This window comes from Strix uralensis, chromosome Z (assembly GCF_047716275.1).
Source record: "Strix uralensis isolate ZFMK-TIS-50842 chromosome Z, bStrUra1, whole genome shotgun sequence".
In the NCBI taxonomy this organism is placed as follows: Eukaryota; Metazoa; Chordata; class Aves; order Strigiformes; family Strigidae; genus Strix; species Strix uralensis.
Genome location: NC_134012.1, coordinates 67,517,735 through 67,532,053, shown reverse-complemented (window position 1 = coordinate 67,532,053; position 14,319 = coordinate 67,517,735). Strand labels below are relative to the sequence as shown.

Here is a 14,319-nt window from a genome sequence, read left to right as displayed (position 1 = left end):
CAGAGGAAGTGCGAAACACTGAGACGTGCAGCAAAACACTTGGGTCCACAGCATGGGAACCTGCCTGTGTGCAGAGGTCCTGCCTGATGGGCTGGCTGGCCGTTTTCATCCTAACTGTATTAGTGATTTGCCTCAGGTTCAGAAGTGGCAGTGGTTCCCAGATAAAGTAAACCATCTTATGCAAATGCTGTGCTGATGTGGTTTGCAGTAAAGAGTAATACAAGCAACAAAACATGGTTCAGCTTGACTTATAGTGTATTAAAAAAACTGGCAGTAAAGAAAGCAGAAATTTGCTGTGCCCATGGGAGAGAGAGAAGGGAAGGTATCTCTGTGACTGCACATGTCTCTGCTAGTAAGATTATACAGGTGCTGTTATTAATGGCTTCTATACACCATACATCTTCAGCTACCCAAGCTTGTTACAACAGCTCTGTAAAACAGGGACCCTGCTTTGGGAGTGGGGAGCATCTGCAGGACCTTGCAGAACAAGAAGGTAGCCCCACAAGAGGTGCTGCACTCAGATGTGCAGTTTGCATAGCTCATGCTACATAATGAGATTTCCTTAGCAGTCCTGAGTCCTGCATCCTGGGTATGAGCGAGGGACTCTGTGCACATGTGTGATGGCAACCTCCACTTTGATATGGAAGACACTAGCAATCTCTTCTGTGTGGGACTGACCTTTCAACACCCTCTGTAGCCTACATATCAGGGAAGCCAAAGAAGCTGGTGATGAGTAAAACTGTTGGCATAAAGTTAAAGGGGCAGTTTCCTATCCCCAGGAGAGAAGCTGAGGAGCAGAAGGTTAGAAAGAAAGCAAAAACACCCACCTTTGCTCTACAAAGCCCCATTCATGCCACCCAGCTCAGCAAAACATTAGCATCACAATGTTCTTCTTGACACCAGGACAGTAAGAGAGCCAAGAAGGCATGCCCAGCACTACCACAGCTACTCAGCTAAAGGGCAGGCACAGAGCAAAGCAAAGCTTGAGCAAAGCTTAGGATGGGCTCTGCTTGCTTTCAGGGATGTGAGACAGTATTCCTAAGAAGAAGAGAAGGGCTTAGCACCCTGCAGGGAAGACAGAGAAACTTCTTTCTTACTTAAAAAGAAAAACTTTATTTTGATACATTAAAAAATCTATACATTTCTTAGACTAAAATACAGTTTTGCATCAGTATCCTGGCACAATGTCAGTTTACACAGAAAATCTAAGATTAGATCAGCACTATTAATTTCCCTTCTTTTCCTGCATTCACAGCTTGCAGTATAAAACATTTCAAGTTCTCAAGACAACAATAAACAGTGTCACATTTACTTTTTTCATTCCGAAAGGAGGTGGCATTCCACTGGAAAAAGGAGCACTTGTTAGTTGATCTTGATTCAATGTAAATCACTAAGACACTCCAGGGGTTTGATTGCCCTGTTAGAAGTATGAGTGAAAGAGGATGAAAAATTTGTTTCCACATGAAGCTTTGATGGACTGTGACAATGCAAGTACTGTCAAGCCTTTAAAATCTGTTCAGAAGATTTTCCTTTTTCCTTAGGGTAGTTGCTATAATCAGCAACACAATCCACCGTATAGAAGTAATTCCTTTCTATAGGTATAGGATTCCACCTTCTTTCTTGCTCTGAAGAGCTCCAGAGCAAAGTAAAATCAGGGCACAGGGGATGTCGCTGTGAGATGTCTGTGAATCGGAATGTGAATTTTCTTAACTACTGTGAAGGTCCTGCAGAATATTTTCTACCTGTGAAATCCTGCTCTCCACCTAACCTCTGGCAGCTGCTTTCTGGCCTACATTAGAAACAAAACACCTCCCTCACTCCCCTAGGACACACTATGACATTGTCTGCGGCACTGTTTTTCTAACAAGATATATTCTCCCTTTTCAGTTTGAGCAGGGGGGGACCCAACCAATGATAAGATTGGGCACACACAGTATTTATTTGAGAGTTAAAAATCATGACTTCCATTGGAATTCCAGTCAGCACCCAACTTCTGCTGGGTTTCAGGAGTAACCAGCTTCCTAACCTCTCAAAACCTTTCTGAAATATTTCCTAGCTGCCCCTATTTCACTCAATGAGCTTGAGGAATGGTAGCCACCTATGCTGCCAGCACCTTTCATCATATACTTAGACAGGCCAGAACTGTCTTTAAAGTTACTGAGATTAGACTAGTTCTGCTAAAGTCAGCTGGTAATTTTGCTCTGAATTCTTGCAATTTTGGTTCTAAGTGGAGTCTCATGTTTCTATAGAAGAGTACCAAATGCTTAAAACACCAAGTTCTGCTCATCATATTCGTATATGATGACTTGACCTCAATGAGAGAGGGGAGAACCTGATGGTGTTTGCTGATTTTCTGCTTTAACATACCTCTGTCAAATGAATGCCAGATAGTTTAGCCTCCAAATGGGTATTTTTAGATGAATTCATGCTACCTATTGTCCCTATAATTATTTTCATAATTCTAATGTCTCTGAAGAGCTTTGGCTTGATTGCATCAGCTTGTAAACACTGCAAGACACATCACAGCTCCATCCCAGAACAGAAATTCTGCCTTTTATACATGACCCACATCACAAGATACAAGTTTCATCTCTTCTCTCATCACTCTAAATATAAAAGCAAAAACTATACCTTGAGAACAGTATTTGCTACAGAACACAAGAAATACAAATATACTAGTCTCCATAATCTCTTGTTATGTGATGGATATAACAGCAGAGATGAAACAGTTGAAAGAGCATTTATAAATGAAGTATTTAGAGTAAACTTCCATCATTCCAATGAACAAGCTGAGTGCAAGAAATGCTTCAAATAAGTCTGTTGGGTTTTGTTTTGGGAAACAGGAGGTGGTTTTTTCCACAAAGATGATATAGGATTGCTGTGGTGATAATGTGACACACAAGCTGTTCAAGAAACAATTGACCAGTGATGTTTAGATTCAGTAAACAGTATCTGCACAGGCAAAGCCATGATTAAAAAAAGAAAGGATGCTGTTAGGTATCTACTTTTAAATCTTAAGAGTGTTTCTTAAAATGACTGTGCCATGTTCAATACAGCATGTAATATGTACTCAGAACAAAATGATCACTGGATGGTGATGATGAGTATATGTCTGCTACATGCATTTTATTCTGACTCTATAACACACATTCATAGAACACATCATAACCACTGAGAGCAAACCACTGAAGTGCATGCCCTGAGGGCACATTAAGTATGTTGTCTCCAACACTGGCTGCTCAATTGCCAGAACACTGATACAGAAAGGGCTCATTTTTGCTTTATATCCCCATTTTGTGCTGAAAGAGTAAGAGCTAGCATCCCCTGCTCCCTCCATAGAAGAGAGCACTGCAGAGCAGGCTAATTGCCCACTGCGAAAAAAAGCCCTTTCAGAAAGAAGTAACCACCCTGAGAAGGTGCTGTACAGAAACACAGAGAGCAAGTCCTGGACTAACTCTTGGGTAAGTGGACCTGTGTACTAGGTTAGGCTGGGATGAAGTTAATTTTCTTCACAGCAGCCCGCATGGTGCTGTGTTCTAGATTTGTGACCAAAAGTGTTGGTAACACAACGTTTTACCTATTGCTGAGCAGTGCTTGCACAGGGTCAAGGCCTCCTCTGTTTTCTCAGTCTGCCACCCCAGCATAGTAGTCTGAGGTTGGGCAAGGGGGTGAGAGGGCACCAGGACAGCTGACCTGAACAGACTGAAGAAATATTCCATATCATATGATGTCATACTCAGCAATAAAATTGGGGGTGGGGGGTGGTGGTGTATGTGTGTGTGTGGTTCCAAAATAACTTGCTTGGAGACTGGCTGGGCATTGGTCTGCTAGTGGGAGGTGGAGAGTGATTGCCTTTGCATCACTTGGATTTTTTTTTTTTCCCTTAACTTAATGAACTGTCTTTATCTCAATGCTTTTGTCCTTCCAATGCTCTCTCCCATCCTGATGGGGGAACTGAGCAAGCAACAGAGCAGGGGCTTACCTGCCAGCCAGGGTCAACCCACCACAATGTGTAACTGGGTTATCTACTTTAAGTTCTCCCTTTTAGGATGTGCTTTCCTGATGAAGAAAGTCCTTGGGTTACCATGCCAAGCTAAGGCCACATGTAAAACCCTATCATGTTTTTGGCAGCTGGGAGTGTGAACACAAGCTACTGGAAGGCTGAAGATGCAATTCTAAGCTGGCCATACCATATGTTTAGTCTAGCACAGCAGCACTGAAAGTGTAGAAGTGAAGGGGCTGCACTCCTAACCACAGCAAACAGAGTGATGGAGTGTTATCTGTTATCATACAAAATAAAAAACCACCTCAGAACTTCAGCTCAGTGCCTGCTTCCCATCCCATTCAGTCCAGGTGATATCCTGAATCATTGCCTCAGGAAGGTGAGGAGGCATGTGCTAAGATTGGTGGGACAAAGGGAAGCTGCCACTCTGCCACTTGGCCCTCCTTTGCTGAAAAAGCAATACAGAAATGAAAGCTAAAAGAACAAAAAAAATTCTCTAGGGCTGGAAGAAGCAATAAAGGTGACAGATGCCTGCTCAACTTCCAAATAGTAAAGTAAAGTAAAGTAAAATAATGTGGGAAAAATTTAACAATTTAAAGAATGGCATGCTTTTTTCCTTTGAAACCTATCTGATCAGAGGCTATGATGTGGGCTGTCTGCAGAAACCAAATGCTGGGAACCATTAATCCCATTGGCTTAATTTTTAAACCCAAATTGTTCATCCCGAATCTCCAGTCCTCAAGCACTACTTGGTTCAGTGGACTTTCCAAGGAGATGATTTCTCTGTCTCAGCTGTCTCATCTGCTCCTCCTGTAGTGTTATTCCCAGTGCAGCATCACCCTCTGGTTAGTCTAGACTGCTTCTCACAAAGCAGTCAATATATTGCCTTTAATAACCAGCTGGCAAAAAAAGTGTTTAATCCATCACAACTGGCAGACCCCAGCACCTCTACTGCCAACTAGGGATTTACATGTCAAGTGTTCTCCCACTCCACTATCCCTACTGTGGAAGGAAAGCAGAGTCTAAATTTGTCCTGAAAAATTGCCTCTTCAGACATCAGTCTTCTGCTTATCTCCTTGCACAAGACAGAGCTGGAAGAGGGCAGCTTGCAGTCTGGTTGCAAATGAACTTCAAAGGACATTCAAAAGGGCTTTAAAGGGCCACTGGAAGCCTGTGTGTGGATGGAATGCCTTTTTGGCATGACTGAAAAGCTCCGCATGACGGATATACACTCAAGAATGGTGCACACGATTTAAGAACTTTATAATGATATATAGATTTGTCACTTAAACATTATAACTACCCATAGAAAAGTGTTGCCTGTATCTTTTAAACACCATGTAAATAAAACAAATTTATTTTTAAGACAGGATAAACTGCTATAAAAATGGTGCACAGTCAAGTCATACAAAAATACAAAATTTGTTTCCAACTGCAATCCTAGTTGCAATTACAGAGAAAAGCCCCCACCCAGGACTTCCAGTGAGCAGAGAACACAAACTTGCAGAACTGGTCATGGCAGAAATTTGTTGTCAAAATGAGCAGACTCCAAGCACCTTCAATCAAAGCACCTTCACAGCAACTTCCAAACAAGATGGAAATCAGTTCCTCTGGAACTACCTGGGTACTTGGTAAATCTCTTAGCCTTGGAATCTAGTTTCTAGGATTTGTCGAAGTCTGGTTTTAAATTTCTGTTGCTAAACCCCACTGATCTACACAAATACTGGTGTTCAGTGCCACTGCTGTCTTAGACACTGGTACAGCAGAAATGCCTCCTCTCCACAAACTTAAGGCTGCTCCAGTGCTTCTAGGTAGTCTGACCTCTTGCACTGAGAGGCCTTGCCAGTGCTCCTGTCTGAATCCCTAAATTGAAGCTCTAGTCCAGTTAGCACTTATGTGGATGTGTAACTTACAACTTCCATACTTAAGAGAGCCCTCCTGATGTCATTTGAGCTACCAACATGGTTCACTTAAATGAGTGTGTCTAAGTGCTTGCAGGATTGGATAATTCTGTCTCCCTGCCTCCCCAGCAGCTATAATTTCTAAATATATTTTTATTTTCATACCTTTCATATAGCTTGGGTTCTGTGATATGAAAAGAGTAAATCCTTTTAATTAGCTTACCGAAAGAAAACTAAACAAATTTGTTATCAAATGACTTCTAGAAGCAGAAGTGAAATATTTCACTATTGCCAAAAGAGCACTGGTTAGCTACACGATACTACATATTTTTTTAAACCTTCAGCAGCAATTTAAAGGTCTGATCCTCTGAAAGGAAGCACAGATAACTGCTTACTTATTAAACTTTGATAACACAAGTTGTGCATGTGTATACCTAGACATACCTCTTTACTCCATCACAAAGCTTCTGTAGAAGGACTTCTCTCTTTCAAAAGATTTTCTTGAATGGAGTGATTGAACCATTGAGGCATTATTTATTTGTACAGAGCTTGTATTTAGTGCAATAAGTTTAAAAATTCTGCTCTGAAATATTCTTTACATTAACAAAAATAGTTTTTTTAAAAAAATTGTAACAAAAGGAGTATATAGCACAGACAGATCATGAATTCTTAGCAAATACACTTTTAAGCATTTACCATTACAATATGCTGAACAACTGAATATTAGCATTCATATCTGGTGAGCTTCCAGACTGAAAAGAAATGTAAGTATCTAATAATAATAAAAAAGCATGTTTTCTTGTCAATATTTGATAACTTTAGATAACTATCCTGGCAGTTATACTTCCAAAGAAATGTTTCTCTGCCCTTTCCTGTTTCAGCCACCTGCTACAGTACATACAAATATGGATGAAACAACAGGCAAGGAGTGGTTCCTTCCACCTCCCAGAGCTCTCTGGCATTAAATAAAATGAAGCATACAGTACTTTTTTGTACAGTAGTACAGTTCATTTCTCTTCCCACCCTCAGCATCTTTATGTTTAGTCATGAATTAATCATGAGTATGGCTAAGACTGAGCTTTAACAATCTGTTATTTCAATTGCTCATATGGAGAATCATTACCCTTCAAAGGAGCACTGCTGAAGCGTGAAGGAGGCTACTGAACTCAAGGGGAGGATAGAGGGCAACGGGTATGAGGGGTAAGTAGGGTAAAACAGGAAGTTAATTGCATATAAAAATTATCTGTCCCCATTTTGTAGTTTCTGTTTAATAGGAGATGCAAGGGCTCCCACATACCTGAATACCTGAGGAGTTGGTTATTGTGATAACTGATACCAATAAACAAAACTGTGCCCCACCAGGGCTGTAAAGTAAAATGACTGCTTACAAACTTGTTCAAACTGAATGAACTCTCACTGAAACCACCTTTTGAAAAACTATATTCGAGACTTTTCTTGATTTGAAGGTTTTCTTTGCATGTAACTGTCCTGAATTTAATGCAAATTTAAACGAACTAAACAAGTAAAACTCTCAGCAGATTAGTAGTGTCATGGGAAATCCGTCTCCAAACTCAGTCATCATTTCAGATTATCTTTACAATGATACCTCTTCCAGATTTTAAAATATCAAGCAGATAAGAATCAACATTTCCATGACCACAATGAATAATTTAAAAAATCAACAATGATAAAGCTGCTCGTAAAAGCCACCCGTATGAAAAGAGTACATGTTTCACAAAAATAATTGTTAAAAAAAGTATTAAATCCCTGTTCCTTTTCTCTGATTTTGGCTGTTTGTTTATTTTTATATATATATATATATATGTATGTATATATGTATATATATACTGGTTTGGAATGTCAATGGGTTCCAATATGGCTGGCTAGTTTCAAGATGAACTTGCTCCAGAGGCCTAGAAAACAAAGTCATACAGTACAGTCTTAGACAAATGCCAAAGGACAAGGAGAAACTGAGTCAAAGGGGTCACTGGAAACTATAAAGAAAGAAGCCTGAAAAGTGGCTTTTTTTTCTTGTGCCTTGATACAAGAACAGAAGGTCCTAAATGTTTCGTCATCTCTGCTATTAACACCTATTTAAAATACAACCACACTTAGGGCATTTCACTTTTAGAACTAATTGTCATGTCTAAGAAATATTCACATTTCAAGGAGACTGAAGCAAAATAGTAAAGACTCTCATTTTAAAAAAGAAAAATTAATCTAATTTTCAGGCACCCAATTTTGGGACTATAGGCACTACTAGTACAGAATATACTTATGAATGATCCTATTCCAGATGTAACCGCAGCCTTTATCAATGCTTTGGGGAAAGGTATCAGAAATTTCATGGAGGTGACTGCTGTGTCAAGTCCTTGTCAGGAAGTGAGATCCCAGTATTTCAGGATCTATTCAACAGGAGCTGAACGCCCAAAAATGGAAGACTACTTGAGAAAACAAGGCCCAATCAGTTCCAAACAAGACAATCACATGAGCAGCAGAACTGGGAGTAATTCAGCAGGTGACACTCAGGCTGAGCCCCAAGTGCTCAGTATCTTCTCCAGCAGTCCTAGTGGAGTCCTAGTCCCAGTGCCAGGCTCAAACACCTAGAGTCAAGTTCCTAAAAGAACAAGACCACTCTTGGCTTGTACACACTTGGTTTGTCGTTTTACAAGGTGGGGATAAATAAAGGTTTTCACATCCAAGCTTTAGGCAGTCAAGTACAAAAGTGTAAGTAATGGTCTGTGCTAGCACTAACAAGAATGTAAGTGGAAAACCACTTAAGGTAAACCAGTTTGAATTAGAGGCTAACACAATAAAATTTTGGACTGAGATTTTTTGTGCATGTGACTAGAGGGTTTGCACAGCCAATTCTCAAACATTTTAACAGCAGCTTTACATCTACAGCATTTAGACCACTCTGAAAATCCCAACATCAGTGCCTGTTTGAACAGCTAGAATTACTCCCAGAAGAAAACAGTAAATGAGCATAGAATTAGGTTTTCAGATGTACAAACACAGCAGCGTTTAGGCATAAGCAAATCTAGAAACTGGTATGCTATAGTGAAATAGCAAAACACGCAAAGCCTCACATCTACCCACTCTACAGCAGGAACCCATTCCAGCTTGGTCAAAAAGTGCTCATGCAACATAGCTTCACATACATCATTGAAAAAAAAAATTCTACCGTTAGTATACAGTTATTTAGATTCCATTAGTTTAAAAATTTGTCCCCATGGTAAGGAACTGATTCAGGCCCCAAATACTCTGAGAAAATAATGATGGAAAAATATTTTATTTCACAAAGTCATATTGCACAATGACAAGTCATACCTTGCCCAGCCTGGCTCTCCATCATACGCTCTCAGTTCTCCACCTTCCAAACTCATCCTCCTATCTGTTATCTGTACCATGTATAGTTGTTCCTTATTCCAGGCTACTCAGACATGCAATGCCTTCCTAACAGGCACACCATAAGTAAAACAGGCTGCAGAAGCATAAATGATGCATTGTTCACTGTCTGTGTATCTGACAGTGTGAGATGGAAAGAGCACACAAAAGACAAGCAACATAAGTAGTTGGCAATAAAAACAAACAACTGGGAGAAATGTCATTTGAGCAGGTTGAAAGGAATCACTGTGTCCAATTCCTTGGCACTGTATAAAATAATTTGGTGAGAGCTTTAAACGCCTGGTCCTACTCTGCAACAATAGATGTGCTCAGTAGTGTTCTTCAGGCTTTTACAGTGAATGTAAGATGAATAAAAATTGTTCAGCTCAGGGCTGAAAAGTGGATTAAAGTCAGAATAGCACAATGAATTCCAGAGCCATCTTATTTTGAGAGTACTCAACAATTGGGGCTGTCTGTGTATACCACATAGCATGCACTATAATCCTAATGAAATGATATTGCTTTTGTTTCACATGACACAGTTCCTTTCATCTTACTTTTACAGGAGATGGTCTCAGCTGTGACAAAAACTCTGCCATCCAGGTGATAGGCAAGCTCACAAACAGAAAAAGCAGAACATCTTGAGTGATACAGAGAACAAAAACTTCTCCTGAGGAAGTGCAGTCAGTAAAGACAAAGAGGGAGAAGAAGTAAAAGTGAAACTCTTGGAGGATCGCCACCTCCTCATCTGCACCTACCATTGGTTTTAGCTCTCTGCCCTCAGCTCCACCTCCTCGGCCAGCTTCTTTCATAGATTTCCTACTATACTCCACAAACTCCTAAGAAACAATAATGAAGTGAAAAGTGTTTTTTTAGAGCAGACTCCAAACATCAAATCTCAAGACAAAACTTCAAGATGTTAACTGCTCAAAATGTCAACACAACTTGCTCCTCCCATTTCTCCTGTCCACAAAGTATCAAAACGTATCAAAACAGCCTGCTAAATAGCCACAAGGGTCTGCCTCATTTAATTCTGGAAGACAGACAGGTATTTGCTTTGTGTGCTGTTAAAACTTTCACATTTACCACATAAGCTCTCCTTCATGGAGAAGGAAGGTAGAAGGGTGGTTGTCAAAAAAAAAACCCCACCCAAAACCCTGAGATCCCAGTTATCAAATCCTATTAAAAAAAACCCCAAACCCCTGAGATCCCAGTTATTATAACCTGTGAACTGCGTGTAATGATAGAACTCCATTAAACAGAGGCACCTGAAGATAATTACTTGCAAGGTCTTGTTGATTTTCCTAACTTCCCTCAATTCAAACTCTTAGCATTTTTCACCGGATCACAATCACCTATTCATAAAGATTAGCAAAGGTGCTAATTCAGTTTTATGTAATTTTTTTCTCTTAAAGGCAAGCATTCTGTAGTAGATTTCAGAAGACTTTAGTTGCTGGTGTTTTGTGATATCAGCTGCTGACTGAAGGAACCCACAATGCTTTAATTATTTATCTATGCTGTCTTCTGAGACAGCATTCTGCATTTTACTCTTATTCTGTGCTAAAAAGCAACTCATCAGCTACCATTTTATTTATTATATACTCTCGATTCTGTAGTGTTCTACCAAAAATTAATGTTAAATTCTTGGCATGGTTTTCCAACAAGTAATCAGAAAAAATAATTACACTAAGAAGTCATGAGAGTCTTTCTCTAGACTACACATGGGGCTACATTTTACAGGGACATATTCTATGGTTGCCACTTAAAAATATTGTCAAGAAAATTACCTACTCAACAACAAGCTGAAAGGGCTTGAGGAGCAGATTTTTTACATCGCGGTCTCTAGCTAGGGTGAACAGGGAATAAGATGGAACAAAAATAAGAACTGAATCGTGCAAAGGGCCTTGATGTAGCATCTAGGCTCCAGGACAGAACATAAAACCTGTTGTTTCAGTGCATGAGACAGAGTCAAATTCTGGTTGGTATCTATCTGAAAGAAGAAAAACTCCAGCATGGTCACTACCTGTGTGTGGGGTAGAATAATCTGGCATTTTTTCTTTTCTACATCCCAAGAGAGGTCCTTCTTAGGAAAGTACAAAATCCAAGCCTTTACTCCTTGTTTTGCTGCTTTCCATTCTGCACTGTTACCATGCACAAGAAATGATACCCAAGGGTATGATTCTGCAAGACGAGACTGCTCATCTAACAGCCAGCAAACAGAAGCCAATACCAGTGATGCCACGGGAAGGAAGCATCATTACTTATCTGATGCTCATCATATCACACAGTTTGCTGATCAAGCCATAAACAAGACAATGAGGTAACCCAGGTAAAAAAATGACTGTATTAAACTCAGCTAGTGAGTTCATTCCACTGTCAAAATACCCGTTATATGGAACCATATCCTTAGACTTAGAGAGCAAGGGGAAACTTACCATGAGAACTTTATCCATGTAGAATTCCCTCCCAGGGCTCCCATCATTGTATTTTGTATCGATGGCAAAACATAAGAAAAGGACATCAACAACCATTTCATAAATGGAAAGGAAGCAGTGAGCAACCAGGAATGCAAAGAGGCAGACAATGATGAGTGGCAGCACCCAGATGGTGTAATCTCGTTGGTAATTCAGCAACATAATCCCAGCCAAACCTGTACTGCAGACAATCAGTACCTGAAGAAGAAAACAGTAAACAACTCTAATGGCAGAAGCCTTTTTTATATTTTTGGTTTGGTTTGATTTGTTTTTTTTAACCTATGTGCTTCTTGCTCTGCCAGAGCTAGAAGTAGAGGTTACAGATGCTACTGGTAATGACATCTTTACCTCCTGGATTCCCCACATCCCTAGGCGTACATGACATTTTATCCATTGGTCCAGCACATGTAAATCAGAAGTTTCAAACACATCCTTCTATACAAAAGGTATTTTTCAGAGCAAATTACATTTATATCCTGCTGTCATAGATTATTCCTGTAAAAAAACCCTATCCTGTCAATTATAAAAACCCTAGAACCTGATGCTACCAATCAACTAACATACAATTGATTTTTGGTTGCGGGGGAAAGAAGGTAGATCTTAAGAGGATGGTTATGTTTTTTCATTTTGCCGGTGGAAACAACTTCCAAGCTTGTTTTATCTCTGTACAGGGAAAATTAATCAGAATTCATGTGAGGCACTTCATGTAACAGTCTCCACGGAACTACACTATGTGTGAGGCCCTAACAGATACTTCACTGGGTACCGGGTTTGGTCTTCGGGAATAACAAAAGGACTGAAACAACTGTTGTGCCCACTCAGCATTTTGAACATTTCTGAACTTATTATTATGAACTGCAGCTAAACACAAAATTGTAAAATAGGTCAGCTTTACTGTATTATGAAAATACCAGGTGGGACTGGTAGAGGAGATGGGCTCACAGCCTAGCACTGTTTTAGCTGATACTATTTTTTATATGCTGCACTGTTTGTTTTAACATTTCTGTCACCTGTGCATTTCTCCAATAATTTGAAACACATCTTTTCAGGGAAATGTTTCCTAACACCTTTCAGACTCCTCCATAAAACCATGTTATGTAATTTCATGGTCTCCCAAGCACCTATATCTTCATTATGTGTTTATTTCTTCTCACATCTTATTGACCTAATTACAGGATTAAAAGTTCAGACCACTTAATAGAAGTAGAGGAATGCAATAAGGAAGACAGTTCAGTCTAACTAGTGTTTGAATGCTTAGGCACTGGTCATTTTAAGTGGATTGGTATTCATTGTTTTAGTAAATAATGGCACAAAATAATTCAAAGGATAAGAATAATTCACTGGATTAAGTTTTCATAAAGTATATCTCCATCAGTTGGAGGCCCAAAAAGCTGACTGACAGCAACTATTATTCTAGTCTCCTTTTAATTCTCAGAGTAGAGGTAACTCAGTTGCTTAAGCTGGCAGTTCCTCACAGCAGGCTTCTGTACTACCTTCCAATCCAATTTTGTCATAAATGGTGATCAATAATGTGTCAATTTTCAACATAAACCTGCAGAGCCCTTACTAAACAGAATTTAGAAGAAATGCTTCCATTCCTTACAATTCTAGGTTTTAACCACAAAACCAATCAAAAACTTAGAATTTATAATAGCTTTTCTCTTGACTCCCTGAAAATAAATTAATGCAAAAGGTGTCATCTTCAGCTACTCCTTTCTAATCACTGTTACTTAACATAAGTAGATCATTTGTTTATCCTCCCTACCCTGGACAGTCCTGTCCTGACATGATGCAGTGATAAAGTGCATGAAGTGATAAAGTGCATGCTGAGAAACAGGAATTTTAATGCATTTTGTATTTGGGGTGCAAGCCATTGCTAAGGAAAGCTTGCTACTATGTAAGTCCGGTAACAACTGTATACATATAAACTGTATGCAGACATACCTTTCCTAGAAACAGCATAAAATCCCCAACTGTGTTTATGGCAGCCACTCGCAAAGCATTTTCCACTAGAATAACAAAGGCATCCTTTGCTGAGGTGCAGAAGTTAGTGCTGTTGATAGCTGTGGCTGTATATGCATTCTGGGAAAAGGAGATTGAAGATTTATTCATGGAATGATCAGGTATTTCAGATGGAGGAGGGGAGAGGAAAGGAGGAAGATATGACTCCTGAATAAGTCACATAAGTCATATGATGCTAATGAACAAAGATTCCCTTGAGAATTGTTGAATCAAGGAGTATGTACCAGCTGACAGAAGACTATACAAGGTAGAGAATTACTATTCTTCTCCTCCCTTGCTCATCATTTATGCATTAACAAGTTTATTCCAAAAAACTAATTAAACAGAATTTGCAATTTGTCTGCAGGAGGAGTTAAGCAGTGGCACAACTACAGCAATTAAGTACTTAGAAAAAATCTTCTGGAAATATTAAAGAGAGTCATACAAGACCACCAAGATAATTTCTAGATACTTCAACTACAGTGCATTCAAGGTTAGCCAGGACAATTTTTAAGGATTATACTGGGGTTTTTTACCTGCTTTCTTCTGATTT

The 14,319-nt window shown here is 39.5% G+C and overlaps 1 protein-coding gene across 5 annotated transcripts in view; it reads right to left on the bottom strand.

The window, feature by feature from the left end:
- Nucleotides 1-1,086: 1,086 nt before the first annotated feature.
- SLC44A1 (solute carrier family 44 member 1) overlaps nt 1,087-14,319 on the bottom strand; it is a 76,227-nt gene continuing 62,994 nt past the window's right edge. For 3 of the 5 annotated variants that reach the window (XM_074856801.1, XM_074856803.1, XM_074856802.1), the window contains exons 13-16: nt 13,710-13,847; nt 11,727-11,963; nt 10,050-10,130; nt 1,087-7,817 (exon numbers count right to left, since the gene is read on the bottom strand). In XM_074856801.1, the coding sequence (XP_074712902.1) occupies nt 7,794-7,817; nt 10,050-10,130; nt 11,727-11,963; nt 13,710-13,847 (480 nt within the window). In that variant the 3' untranslated portion in view covers nt 1,087-7,793. Of the gene's footprint in view, nt 10,131-11,726; nt 11,964-13,709; nt 13,848-14,319 lie in introns of all 5 variants that reach the window. The other 2 variants (XM_074856800.1, XM_074856805.1) reach the window with 2 other exon arrangements.